This window comes from Erithacus rubecula, assembly GCF_903797595.1.
Source record: "Erithacus rubecula genome assembly, chromosome: 4".
NCBI lineage: Eukaryota > Metazoa > Chordata > Aves > Passeriformes > Muscicapidae > Erithacus > Erithacus rubecula.
In genome coordinates, this window is record NC_136686.1 from 48,558,127 (window position 1) to 48,573,188 (window position 15,062).

Sequence of the window (15,062 nt, forward strand, 5' to 3'; positions counted from 1 at the left end):
CAAACAGTATAACCAATGCTTTTTCATGCAATACACCATCCACTTTTGGGGCAACAAACATTGATTTGTGTGAAGTTCAAGGGTGTATATAATACTTCTTTCCCTTTTGTTTTCAAACTTTCTTTGGTCAAGTGGAACCTTTTCAGAGTCCACCATGGACATGTGGCATGGCTCAAATCTATGACTGTAGTTACACTAGAGCACACTTGCACTTTCAACCATGTGTGTTTCTGCAGTCCAGTTTATGCTGTGAAAAATGATTAAATAATTAAGCCAAGAAAATTAATAAGATTTCCCTTAATACTTAACCTTTACAAATGCCAGTTTTGGGAAAATCTTTTAAAGAAGATTTTTCCCTAGACAAAAGGCACTTAGCTCCATCAATATGTACTTCCAGTCAGGTATCCCACAAATAATTAGTTATATATTAATTAGTTAATATATTATAAAGTAATTGACTTTTTGACAAGAAGGGCAGCTTTGATTCAGCTTGCTTAGACCAACATCTAGGAGACTGAAGAGAGCAACATTTCTCAGAGCTGTCATTGTTAGGCTGGGATGAAGGCAATCCTTTTAACTGGAAACTATCACATAAAATAATCTAACTCATACCCAGTAGAGTACATCACAGCAAGATTTGGAGGAAAACCATTTCCCAACAATCAGTTGAATTTAACTTTGCAAGATTAGCCAATAATAAATGAATTCTAGCTAAACCAATAAATCTAATAATCAAAATAATGTTTTCCTCATTTAATTTACATCCATTCATCTTATTACTAAAATCCACTCATTAAAAAACCTTACAAGAACAAATAATAAAATTTGTGTTCTGTAGTTGTCTGACTTCAGTGGAGACAAGAAATCTCTTATAACCCAAACCAGAAGAACATCAAAAGCCAAAGTACTCCTACAGCTTTTTTTTGAGGCCTTCCCACTTTCTTATGACCAAACCAATCACATAAAATATCACTGTCCAGGCAAATGCTGCTGTATATCAGCTGGTTATGTGTGATAATTTATTTCATTTGGATAAGCTGTATTTGCATAAATGGAAAAAGTATTTCTCTGGAATTTTCAGTACAGAATTCTTTAAGTTTGTCCTGGAAGTCTCCATCTGTATTCTCTCAGGCAGTGTCACATAGGATACAGGAGCCAGGAAGACAGATGCTGTGATGTACCTCATAGTTACAAACAAGAAAAATAAAGGCTGGGTCTTGGCTGTAGTGATTATGAGATGGTAGAGTACAGGATCTTGAAAAGAGGCAACTGTCCCCGTCTGGGGTTCCTCCTCTGCCCCGAGATCACCCCAGAGGGACACGAAGGTGGTTCAAAACCTGGTTTTCCCCGAAGCCACCGAAGAGAGACTGCCGGAGACGGTTTTCTCTTTTTCCAAGGACAGTTTATTGTTTCTTATTTCTGGGACACTTTGCCTGGCCAGCAGCAGTCTGCTCAGCCTGGCATCCATGGTGGAATTTGCCTGGTCAAGGCAGGGCTTATCTTATATAGCTAGTACTACGTATTACATGTTTACAAAATTTTACCAATACAATACAATTTTATTAAATGGTCCAGCCCTGACCCCAACCAATCCAAGAGTGCCAACGTGTCACCCAACATGGATGACATGGAGAAGAAGGAGGAAAAGGTGTCCACCCCCCAAATTCTCCATCTTGGCCACGTGTCCCTTATCATAAGCATTCAAGAAAACCTATTTATCTATGTTCTAACATTCTAATTTACACTCTACTCATCATTATTTTCTGTGTCTCTTCTCTCAATGTGGGCAGATTTTCCCAAGAAGCCAAATCCAGCCCCTGCAGCTCCTGGGCAGCACTCAGGGGTCTCTGAGGGGTCTGCCAGGGGGGTTTTTGCACCCCCAAAGGAGCCAGGGAAAAAACCCTGGACTCCCACAGGCAACAAAGGAAATGCAAGATCATAACCACTGCCTTCAGGAAAGCATATTTTGGCATCTAGAGGCATCAGCTTGGAAGAATTCCTTGGGAGACAGCCCTGGAGGGAAGGGTCCAGGAGCTGACTGATTTTTGAGAATCACCTTCCCAAGCTCAAAAATCTTCATATACAGGAAATAAAGAAATGGCAGGATGAGCTCCTGGCAAAGCTCAGACATAAAAAGAAAGCTCCCATGAGGTACTAGCAGGGAAAGTGAACAAGAAACACTATCTGAGCTGTTGGGGTGTGGTTAAGAAAGCCAGAGCCCACCTGGAGTTGAATCTGGCAAGATGTATGAAGGGCAATGTGAAGGGCTTCTAGAGCTATAGCAGCAGCAGAAAACAAGGGAAAATGTGGGCCTAGTGCTGAGTGGGACCAGCAGGAGATCCAGTAGCAAAAGAAAGCAGGGTCAGGAACATTTATGCAGACTGGATGTATACAAGTTTATGGGATATAATGGTATATGCCTTCAAGGAGTGGTATGTGCTGAAGAAGCTGTTGACATCATTGTAAGGTAATCTTGATAATCTTTGAATAGTCACAGTGACTAGGGTAGGTTCCAAGGACTAGAAGAAAGCAAATGTAACTCCTTTCCTAAAAAGGTTAAAAAAAGGAGATCCAAGGAACTATATGCTGATGAAACCAGCCTCACCCCAAACTCTGGGAGGCTGAGAGAGCAAATAATTCTGGAAAACATTTATACTAAGAACAAGAATGTGACTGCAAGTAGTCAGCATGGATTAACAAAGAGGAAATTAGGCTTGCCCAACATGGTAGCCTTTTACAAAGAGATGACTGGCTTGGTGGACATGGGGAGAGCATTGGAGACTGTTGATCTTGATTTTAGAAAGGCTTTCAACATAGTCTCCTGTAATGTTTTTACTGACTTAGTACAAGCTAGATAACTGAAAAGTGGCTGAACTGTCAGGCTTAATGGGTTGTGATCAGTCCAGGATGTACAGCTCGAGCCCCATCAAAGTCCAGCTGGAAGCCTGTTTCTAGTAATGTACACTAGGGCTTCATACTAGGTCCAATACTAGATAACATGCTGATTAGTTATCTGAACAATGGGGAAGAGTGTTCCCATGGCAAGTTTATAAATAATCCAGACTTGGAAGTGGTTGATATGCCATAGGATCATGCTGCCATTTAGAGGGACCTCCACAGACTGGAGAAAGAGGCTGACAGGAACCTCATGAAGTCCAACATAAGAAAACATCAAGCCCTACATCTGGAGAGGAATAACCCCATGCACCAGTACAGGCTTTTGAGCTGAATGGCTGAAAAAAGTTGCAGAATAGGCTCTACAAAGTTAACTGAATTGAATAATACATTTTTGCAACAGTGAAGACCACCAGCCTTTTGGGTGACATTAACAAGACTATACAATGTGTTTATTCCTTCTATTTAGCACTGATGTTGCCACATCTGGAGTTTGTGTCCACATCTGAGCTCTCCAGCACAATAAAGCAATGGGCATACTAGAGAAAACCTAGTAAATTCCTACAAAGATGAATAAGGGATTATAGCATTTGTCATACGAGGAGAGGTTGAGAGAGCCAACATTGTTTAGCTTGGAGGAGAGATGGCTTTTTCCTGCTGTCACCTCTGGGCAGCTGGGGAAAATGCACGTAGACCGCTTTTCTACAAGTTCCATCAAGCAGATGCCATGCAAATGAGGTACTGCTCTTGAAGCAATTTAAATGAACAGAGCCACATCTTCTTTCCTGGTGATCAGATCTATGATCTAAGTCTAGTTTATGAAACTGATTCTTGGCAGAGTTTCTTTAGTTATCACATCAGTAGCTGTGGAATGATGAAATATCTGCATGAGTGTTTAGATTTCAGTCCATCCACTGATTCTATACAAAGACTTCTAGATTCAACTCCTGGTTGAATTTGATAAATACAAACTAAAATCTTCTTTGCAATTTTTTTTTTTTGGAAACTGTCCTTAGAGATTTTACATTGTCAGCCATTCTGTGGCCCACTTCATGGTGACCCCTACATTTTTCAATACACTGTTATATAATCCTTACATACTCTATTACCTCATCACAAGGCCTCTACAAAAAGTGATGGATTCAGGTTTGAACCATTTCAAAATCAGAAGGAATGCATATATTGGAGTTACTGCACAGAGAATGTTTAGCTAATGGTAAAAGCTGGTGCCTGTACTGAGGCTATCACCACTAAGTGTGACTGCTCACTGTGGGTGTATGGACAGCCTCAGCTTTCCTAATGAACTGCACCCCTGGGCAGGCTTTGACTTGGGGTCACTTAATCTGTACATCTCAAATGGCCTGAAGTGACATGTAGCCAGCCATACACCAAAGTGATACACAGGGGTTTGAGGCTGTTTAAAAGAGGCCTGGACAGAAGACAGAGTGTCTACAATATTTCAGATACCTCACTGAGCTAAATTAGTATCTATCAACTGGTTTTTTGCAAGTGTAAAATGCTCCAGGTTTGTTTTGTATTGTCTTGGATCTTCCGTAAGGGCTCTATAAAATGAACAAATAAAGGATTAGAACTTTATTTTGATGTAGATGAGAAATAATATATATACATTGCTGTTGATTAAGAGAAGTCACTGTGAAGCTGCTCATTTTTACAGACATCAGTAACTGACACAATAAGGACTACTGAGCACACTCACTCTGATCTATGAGCCACTCAATACTGTTCCACTGTCTGTTTTAAATCTAGGTTTTTTGGATCTAAGTTTTAGGCATTAAACTGCCAGTGGAATAGTACGGTTTATTTCTCTATGGTTGCACATTGTTCTTTTCTTCAAAGGGGAATTGTTTTCAAACATTACAATGTATTCAAAATCAGAAATTGTATTTGTTTCAAGTTAGAAATTAAATATTTATAATTTTTTACTTTACATTTGCTTCTTTTTCTGCATTAGGTCTGACAAGTTTCCTGCAGCCTGAAATGACAGAGAGCTTTGTAAAAAGGACACCCCTATTTTACACCTAAGGAATATTGCTTAATAGGTATTAATTTGAAGAAATATATATTTTATAGTAAAGTTTTTGACAGAGTATCAACCTTCTGAAAACCCAGAGAGCATTTAATTTTTGTATGATCAGAAGCACCTAATGTCACTGCACATGCTACAATGGAAACTGCAAGACAAAGGCAAAGTTTTGGCATCTGTGTTACCTGTACGTATCCTGTAGCATCTGGTGTGGTGTTTGCCACTCTTCTAGTTTCTTGCTGCTCATCTCTGAACATAAGAGCTCGTCCACTTGTTTCTAATTCACCTTTCCTTTCTATCTGGAATGCTCCTACAGAACTTTGCACTGAAAGGACTGGAGTGCAGCTGGACATGAATTTTTTTCCTCTAATTGGGAGCACGCTAAAGACATCCATTGGGCAAAACATCACTCTCTTCTATCCAGACAGGCTTGGCTACTACCCTTACAAAAATGAAATCACAGGAGAGGCATTCAATGGAGGACTCCCTCAACTATCGCTGCTGGAGAATCATTTAAAAAAAGCCAAGGAGGACATCCAATTCTACATTCCTTCAGATGAACAGCTTGGATTGGCTGTCATTGACTGGGAAAACTGGAGACCTGTGTGGATAAGGAACTGGGGATCAAAAGATATTTATAGACAGGAATCCACTGAGCTAGTTCAGCAGAGAGATCTCAGTCTATCAGAAGCCGAAGCCAGAAATATAGCTAAAATAGAATTTGAATTTGCAGCAAAATCATTTATGTTGGAAACTTTGAAGCTGGGCATAGAAATGAAACCAAATCGTCTGTGGGGATATTACCTTTATCCAGACTGTTATAACTATGATTACAAACAAAACCCACACAATTATACAGGAACCTGTTTAGATATTGAAATAGAAAGAAATAATGAGCTTAACTGGTTGTGGGAGAAAAGCACAGCACTTTATCCATCTATCTATCTAGAGACAGCCTTAAAATCTTCCAGAAATGCTCAACTCTTTGTTCGTAACAGAGTTCAAGAAGCCATTAGAACTTCCTATGTCTCTAACTCTAGTCATCCCCTCCCAGTTTTTGTATATACACGTCCAGTATTCACAGATGTCTATGAGGAATATCTCTCTGAGGTGAGTGAAGCTAGACCTTAAATAGTTCAAATTTATATGGCAAGAAATTACCAGGTGACACTTATTTAGCAAATATACTAACTTGCATCAGAAAGAAGTGTGCAATTTTGTCTAAAAGTTTAAATTAATCCGTCAAAGAAATTTGACCAAAGGGAACAAGAAGAGGTCTATTTTCAAACCTTTTTCATTATGTTTATCAAACAGTATTTTATTCTCTGAGTTGTCCTCACATGTAACAAAATACTACAAAACTAGAAAACATATTTAGCACAATTAGTCAGAGGAAAGAAATACGGGTAAAGTCTTGCAAAGAGAATTGGTAATACTGCTCTCACCTACTCCCTGCTTTTCAGGTTATAAGAAAAAAAAAAAAAAGAAGTAAAAAGAAGTCCTTATTTCCTTAAAAAACATTTAAAGCTAGTGAGAAAATTCTGCCCTTATCTGTACTCAAGCAGCTTTTAAAATGGTATTTCAGTATGCCATGGGTTAGTTATGGTTAGGCTCTGATTAAAATCCAATCATCTTATTGCAGTTCTGGCTATACTTTTCCCTTCACATTTTTACAGACACCCACCCAGAGATACCACCACTCTGGGGAATCTCTTGGTGTTCTAGCACATGAGGAAGGGGAAGTTAGAGTCCTGGTGATGGCATTCTATCTGGTGTCCTTCAGCATTCTGGACAGAGAATTAGCAAGTGTTGTCCCCAGCTCTGTGGATACTTTGAGGAAGCAAGTGTGCAGCCAGGGGCCTTGCTGAGATCCCGATTAGTAACTGAAATCCTATAATCTTTACATCAATTCTTTTATTAAAATTTTTGTTGTACCCTACAGTAACTTGCTTTTTTATTGTCTTTTTCATTATCACGAAATCTCTCCCATACCATATAGGCCTTAACATTTTGCTAGGACTGGGCTAATAGCTGACCCTAAAAGGAGAACTGAACAGAAAAAAATTTCCCAAATCAATCTGTAAAAGATCAGAGGCATTCTCTGGAAAGGAGAGATTCCTACTGTTGACAGCTCTTTCTCTTGCTACTTTTCTGGTAACAGAAACTAAGACCAAAAAAAAAAAAAAGTCCTGTGCTTTCCAGTATCTTTATCCCACAGCATTACTGAAACCAGTTGCTACCAACTCTGAGTGGCCAGGAGGCAATGCATCAAAATAAGCCTTTACATGGTTGGGGGAGTATATGTCATATGCCTAAGCAGTAGCTCAGTTTTACAGCCTTGTTTTTCTAACCAGATGACATATATAAATTGGATATTGTGGGCAACATTTTCTGGTATCACCTGTGCAATCCAATTCCAGGATAAAATTGTGCAGTTGAGGGCAGGATGTGCATTGTGTATCATTACTTGCTGTCTTCAAAGTAGTTATTTTGGATATATCATTTACTATATGCTATTTTTTCATTTGCCCTTATGTTACAGGTTACTTACACTTGTATGATTCTTTGCATATTTTCCTTCAGGATGACCTGGTAAATACCATTGGAGAATCTGCTGCACTGGGTGCTTCTGGAATTGTGATCTGGGGTGATATGAATTTAACACAAAATAAGGTATGCTATATCAATTATTTCATGAAATTTTTAAGAAGAAATGAAGTGAAAAGGATGTAAAGCATTACTTCATATCTTCTACTTTTAAAATGATAATTTCATATTTCCAGTGGTTTTTTGTAATCAAAACCCAAGCACATCTGAGGCTTGTTAAGGTCATCATAGACTACACAAAACAAGAGTTCAATCTTTCAGTGTGTTAGTACTGTTGACTCTGAGTAGCTGGACAAGTTACTATGATAACTGTAGGCAAGGTAGCCAGTTGTTTAATTAGTATAAGAAACAATTCCTATATCTTAATTTCATTTTAATTATGAGGTAAAGAAAAAATTACCTGGGCTTGCCCAGAACAATTTTTGAAAGACCCTTCTACTTTATGGAGTGGTGAACATGGCAACAATATTTCAAGCATTAGGAGAAATCAGTCTGCAAAAGTTCAGCCCTAGCCCGTTCCAGTGTTGTAAATACTACTTTGATTCATTTCATTGTATGAAACATCTGAGCCAGAAGAAAAAAATTCTAGTTTGTTTTACAAAGGGGAAATACATAGTTTGATAAACTGCTACAAGGAAGTTCTTATAATTCTTTCCAGGTAGTTAATTCATAACCAGACAAGTTAGATTTAACAAAATATTTTATGGGAAGACTCTTGTGAAGTCTTCTGAGAGCAAAGAGCCAAAATGCCTCATCCCTGCCAGACCTCCTGTCACAAAAAGCACAGCCAAAAACGCCTCCACAGCTCTGCAAGGTTGTTATTCCTCAAAGCAACCCACTTTGACTTTTTTTTTGTATGTGCCTGCCTTTGATAAAGGATATCAGTTGCACCTGGAACTTTCCTGCCTGTTATCTCAATATCAGAACATAGATGAGCAGCAACTTTTATTGCCTGAATTTTGAGATTCCGATGAGAAAAAAGCACTCTCCACAGCCCAATCAGACTATGTATTTGTGCACTAATTGAACCTGATTTTTATAGCTCTCACAGTCACAAGTGTTTCAGCCATGAAATATTACTGTAAGCCTCACTTTGCATTAACCAAAATTTCTTGGAAGTATTTTTATGTATACTGAAAAGAAAACCAAAAAAACCTACATACATCTTAGATTCACCAAAGTGATCTCCATGGGTATAAATATTAGGTGCATCTACATGTGGTATAGGGCAAGTGCCTATAACGTCAGAAACAAGGAAAGAGTTCCCAAACCTTTTGGTTATTTAACTGTGCCAAGAATGCACAGAACATATGCTAATTTCATGATCAGTTAGAATGATCAATTATCTTATCATAACTTCAATTTGATCATCCAACCACATTTTCATTTAAAAATGCCATGAAAGCTCCCTACCACGCAGCCAAGCTTTTGATGTCAGGGAAAAGCTAAAAAGTCTCACAGAGATTACTTGATAGAAAAAGTATTTGTTAAGGCTGAAGAAGTAAAGTTTTTTTTACCAGATCCATTCAAACTATTTAAGACGTATAAAGGGACTTCAATTCTTCATGAAACTTCTTTACCTGCATCTGATTCAAAAAGCAACATGAAATATAGAGATAAAATGGAAGCATAAGGACAATTGCTTTCTGATCTAGCTGCTTACTATTAGAATGATAGCATTTTAATTGTTTCCATACTAAACTGTGGAGGTATAATGCTCTTTTCACAGAACACCTGTAGAACTCTGGACAACTACCTTAGGAGGACTTTGACCCCATACCTCATCAACGTCACAATGGCAGCCAGGATATGTAGCCAAGTGCTATGCCAAGACTCTGGTGCTTGTGCACGGAAAAAATGGAATTCCAGTGACTATCTTCACTTGAACCCTGAGAATATTGCAATTCAAATGACAAAGGATGGAAAATACACTTTACAAGGGCAACCATCATATAAGGATCTGCAAACATTCATAGAAAAATTTGATTGCCATTGTTATGCAGGGCAGAGCTGTGAACCTACAGCTGATATAAATGACATCCATTATGTCCATGCTTGCATTTCAGAAGATATTTGCATTCAGATATCCTCAAATTCACTTTCTAACATAGAAGCCTCTGAAGAAAAGATCCTGTCTAACAGAACTGCATTTTCATTTACCTCTGAGAGTAAGGTGACATTATCTACACATTCTGAAATAGAAGATTTCCAATCTACCTTTGGAAATAATACACTTAATACAACAACTGCAGAATACAACACTGTTTCAGCTGCCAGTATCTATGATTTAGAAGAAAATGATACTCGTACTTTCAGTAGTTCTTCATCCTATAAGATAAGGATGTTTAATCTGTTTCACTTAATTCTACTTTTGAGAACCTTAATACAAATGACCCACGAAAGTGAGAATATAATTTTCCCTGACTATATTTGAAATTCTAAAGGTTTTATTTACAAAACAAACAAAATGATTCCTGAAAGGCTTATGGTCTTATCAGTATCAGGTAACCTTTTCTAATCCATAGGTGCCACTTCAGCTTGAATGTGTTTCTTCAGTTTAGTTCTATAAACTATATTTGTGCCAAAGATATATTGGTCTATATATACTGACTATACCGTATGAGAGGGTAATCCAGAATAAGAAACATTTTTTACAGTTTACATTTTTAACTGTTATATTTGGAGAAAAGTAATTGTTGACAATGCTCTTTTGTGTATTTCAAGTTAAAACAGTAAAATATATAATATATTAAGTAAGTTATCAGGTTTGATGCTTTATGCAAGAATTAATATAATTCCATATGAATGGAATTAGCTCTTAAAAATACTTGGCTAAACTTTAGATCTGTGGAACTTTGCAGCATAAAATTTATCTGATTAATGTAATGTTCCTCCACTTTTCACAAAACCTTCAGAAATACTGTAGTTATTTTTTTTATTAAATATATTTGTAACTCTTTGAAAGATTTTAATTTCAGTGTGTTAACTTTGAATATTACAGCTTCATTATTTAAAATTTGAACTGTAGAGTTTATCCTTTCTTCTCAGAAGCCTTTCCCCTTATTTCAGATGTCCCTTTCTTGGTTTGCAGTTGTTTTGTCTTGCCAATACTCACAATTCATCTGCTCTGCCTGTGCATTCCATGCTAGCACAGGTTGCCAGTCCTAGTTGATCCACTCAGCCATCCCTAGGAACTGGATAGGGCTGTGTGTGCCATTTGGACAAAAGTCTGTCTATGCCTCTTTATTTCCTGAAGAGTCTCTGGAAAAACCAGTTTGCTCCTTTAGGAAAACCCAGCAGTGGTGGCAGAAAAATAAGTGTCACTGGGGACCTGGGACAATCTCAGGACCACCTTTCTGATTCAGTTTGCTGACAGAACTGGAAGTACTTGCTTAATGCCATTAAGTACTTGCTTAATTCCATTGCCAAAAGCAGCGTGAAAGTAGCAGAGATACGTCAGAAGAAAACTACTCCCAGTACCTATCAGGAGTCTAGTTATGATTAACATATAGTCAGTTTAAGCATTTAGAAGCAATTAACTGAGTTTATTTGATAAAATAACCTTTTCAAATTATTATGTCAGGTGCTTAATAGACAGTTAGCCTTGTGATGGCTGAAGAGTGGCTGCTGGCATTGATACATTAAAAACCTCCCTAGAGCCAGACATGATCTGCATAAATTATTCACCACCTTCCACAGATATAGCTTGCTGCACTAATGAAAATAACTAGGACCTCAATATAGTGGCCATTTACTTATAAAAAGTTACTTCATTAATCTAGCAGAAAACATGTATTATATCCATTTTCTTTGAATTTTCAGGTTGTTGGTCATAAGAGAGATGCAGAAAAATAGATGAAGCCTTTAGACTTAACATGGAGAAATAATGTTTTATGGCTTTTGAACAGCAAGTTATCAAGAGGAAGTGACAATTTTTTCATCCCAGTTACAGTGATAAGTCCACGAGTCAAAGCTGTTTCTGCTGTTAATATTCCAAATGGAATCATCAATAAAAAAAAATATATGCAGCAGATTGTTTAGAACAAAAGAATCTATGTGGTATTGATCACCTGTGTAAAAACATGCTTTTTTCCACTGCAGCTTTGATGTTGGCTATTTCATCTTGGGTAAAGAAAAAACATGGTATCATAACTCCTGTGCCTGAACCTTCACACTGCATTTGTGGTAACTATCAAATGGTTTCTAAAAACTGGAAACATTACTGGTAATCCCTCAGCAAAACTTGTATGACTTATGAAATTCTATTTTTTTTCACAACGCTTTGACATGGCTAAACTGAAAGATATTGGATCTGTAGCACTTGGTGGTCAGACAGCTTGCAGGTTCACAAAATCTGCAAGTCTTGCCATGAATACTTTTGATTATCAGCCAGGTGATAGCAAGCAGAACATTTGTGATGATTTAAGCAAGAAATCGCCAAAAAAGGAGGAATGAGAAGATTAAATCATAGAAGAATTGAAACAGAGCAGCGAGGATCTCCCAATGGATGCAGAGGAGTGAACTGCACAAGTGAAAGGGTGAAGCAGTGGGGAATGTGGACAGACCAGTCTTCTCCTTCAGCATTTTTATCTGCCTGTTACTTAATATTGACAACCTGTCCCCAAGGCTCACTGTAAAGATAAAGGAACACACCAACTGATATGTTAGACCTATTCATCCAATCTCATCTCTTTTTTCTATTCTTGAGAAAATCCAGGACCAGAAAAGTAAAAGGAAGATTAGAGGAAAGCAGTCTATTGTAATAAACTGTGCCTTCTTAAGATGCATTTTAAGTAGCTATCTACTTTGTGCTCTGATGTACAATACTTTGCCAACCACCTTTCAAATGTTCATTCAGGATTATTTATGTTACCTATGTGTATCTGCAATTCATGCTTTAAATCCTACAGACTTCTGTATTTAGTTCTGCTATGTGTTAAATTACAGTATTTTCCAAATACAGTATCTTTCTCTGTGTTATATTTGTCTTGCCTATATTCTATGATAAAGAGTCACCATGGAGTCAATGAGCTTCCATGGAGTAAAAGGAAAAAGGAAGGAAAGGGATGCTATGCCTTGCATTGCTGGTGACTATCATATGTTCAAAGCCAAATTTATTTTGTCCTAAAGCAAACCCCTTTCCAAAGATATTTTCTTCTATTCAATGTATGGCCTATAATCATTAGTTAGTCTTACAGTTTTCATTTCTTGCATTCTTGTAATTTTGAAAAGATTAAATATTAGAGGAACAGTTCACTTTGATTGCCATTCATTATTTTGTATTTCTCCTTTCCAGAGAGCCCTCAGGCTGGCAATACTTAGGGACAGGGAAATGCTAAAGTGGGTTTGATGAAAAGGTCTGCTTAAGTGAAAGCTGTTAAATACCCTCCTTCAATGTTTTGACATGATACAAAAATTTTAATAGAAATTCTCCTTCTCTATCGGAATAATCTGGATCTAATTTATTGTGTTGCTTATTCTGGGACATACAGAGATATTCTACTTCAAAGGAAGATGGAAATTGGCACTTAAAGAATATGAACGGAATAAAAACACAGTCTAGTCCTCACCTTACAGGGTTTTTTTTTGGTAAAAATAACAACATGGAGAGATATTTTGAAAGGCTAGTAAAATCACTTTGTAGACAGCCTAGGATGTGACTAGAATCCCGAAGAATTCAGCAAAATTTGCTTTATTCCCTGCATTACACTAGGATACCCTGCTGTAAATATATATATCAGCAAAGAATGAAAGATTTGAGACCTGAGCAATATGTTCTAGACAATTTCCAGGCAGATTAGATTTCTACATGTACCTATCCATCACTTTTCAGTACAAACAAGACAGCAGAGACAGTTACATAATTTTAAAACACATTCTGTTATGGAGCACTGATGACCTTTTTAAGATGACAACTAAATTCCATCCTTTAAGCATACACACCTAAAACTTGAAAGATTTTTTCACACTGTGCTTGTGCTAGCAGGCAGCCAGCAAAGTTAGGGCCTGAGACTTCAAGTTGGAGTAATGAGTTTAATTTCAAAAAATAATATTGATACCAAAAAAATGTTTATTGTGTGTCTTAAAAAAATGATTTAATTTAATCTTAAAAAAAATATTTAATGATTTCATCTTTCCTAAGGACCTTTTTTTTCGTTTGTTCTTGTAATTTTTTTCTCCTGTGCTACTGAAAACTATTGTATAGAAGGCTAGAAACAGATTCAAAAAGCTTACTAGTCTAACTTCATCCCCTACCACTTCTAAATGATTCCCAATCCCATTATGTGGCAATCCCAGACCTCCCTGCCTGATTTTCTGGAAATACTTCATTGAATATTAACATTGCTTCACAATATTTTTCATTATGATGATGATGATGTAAACCTGCTGTATTCAAGATAATTTCTAAGCTTTTGTGTATACCAGTCAAGGATCAGGGTCTTTACAGAATAGTTCTTTCACATAGCAGTTCCATAACTCTTGCATCTACTCTCTCTTCACTGCCACTGCCACTCAGGACTGCAAAAGCTTCCCACATTTTTTGTGCCCTTGTTACATGTAAGAAAGTAAAGAGCAAAAAGGTAAGGGGCACTTACCAACATTGACATCCTTAAGGCAATAACTTTGGATTTAATTATGTTCACTAATGTGTTACCACCATCATAGTGTATTGATTATAAGCGCTCCTTGGTCAGTAGTAATTAGATGACATTTTTCAGTTTATGCTTGTGTAAGTCTTAGTTTATAACTGATAAGCTATTTTATTGATGAGTAATCAGACACAGACAGCATGAAAATTAGTGTGGATCATTACTTTAAATATTCAACAGACATTTTGGCTCTGTGCACACAATTCCAGAAGGTGGTGTTCAGCACCACATATATGTGGGCTCTATGCAGTCACCTGTCTCTGCCTTTGTTTTCATATAAAGAAATATATTTATCCAACAGAACTCTTCAAGATCCTTCAGAATAAAGATACCATATGTTGGCAGTCTCATGGACCACACTGCTCCCTCAGGCTACCAGCAGGTTGAGACAAGACAACAGCTTGTCTGTGTCAAGTGATGATTTCCTGAGGCAGAGACAAAACAAGGCTAAGGGAACCCTGCAGTCCCACAATGATAACATGGTTAATGTCACAACAGAGCACAAAGTACCTTATTGCTGGGGTAGCCAGTAATTAAGGGCAGGGAACTAATAACAGCCTTAGGCTGCCTGTAAATCCTATGCACTATTTCAGCATGAACTGCATATACCAAGTTTAGGTATCCAAATCACAGAATTTTTGAGTTAAAAACTTTAATCTGCCACTTTAATAGTCCTTACAGAAATCCTTCTTCACCTTTCCCTCACCAGAGCATGACAGGAATTTAGGGCACATACTAGAGCCTCTGGGGCTGCAGCCAGCAGAGGGCACAGATGACACATGCAGACGCTGCTGGGTACCTCACTGAAAATTTCAGCATGCTCTTTCTGTTCCATTCAGTCACGCAGCTGCTTGACTCTGGCCTAC

General features: G+C 37.5%; 1 protein-coding gene across 3 annotated transcripts in view; it reads left to right on the forward strand.

Annotated features, from left to right (window-relative positions):
- Window positions 1-13,505, forward strand: part of LOC306800901 (hyaluronidase PH-20-like) — a 36,125-nt gene extending 22,620 nt beyond the window's left edge. For 2 of the 3 annotated variants that reach the window (XM_079303369.1, XM_079303370.1), the window contains 3 exons: window positions 4,868-6,049; window positions 7,523-7,612; window positions 9,276-10,481. In XM_079303369.1, the coding sequence (XP_079159495.1) occupies window positions 5,081-6,049; window positions 7,523-7,612; window positions 9,276-9,980 (1,764 nt within the window). In that variant the 5' untranslated portion in view covers window positions 4,868-5,080 and the 3' untranslated portion in view covers window positions 9,981-10,481. Of the gene's footprint in view, window positions 1-4,867; window positions 6,050-7,522; window positions 7,613-9,275; window positions 10,482-11,368 lie in introns of those variants that run through there. The other variant, XM_079303371.1, reaches the window with a different exon arrangement.
- The last annotated feature ends 1,557 nt before the right edge of the window (window positions 13,506-15,062 follow it).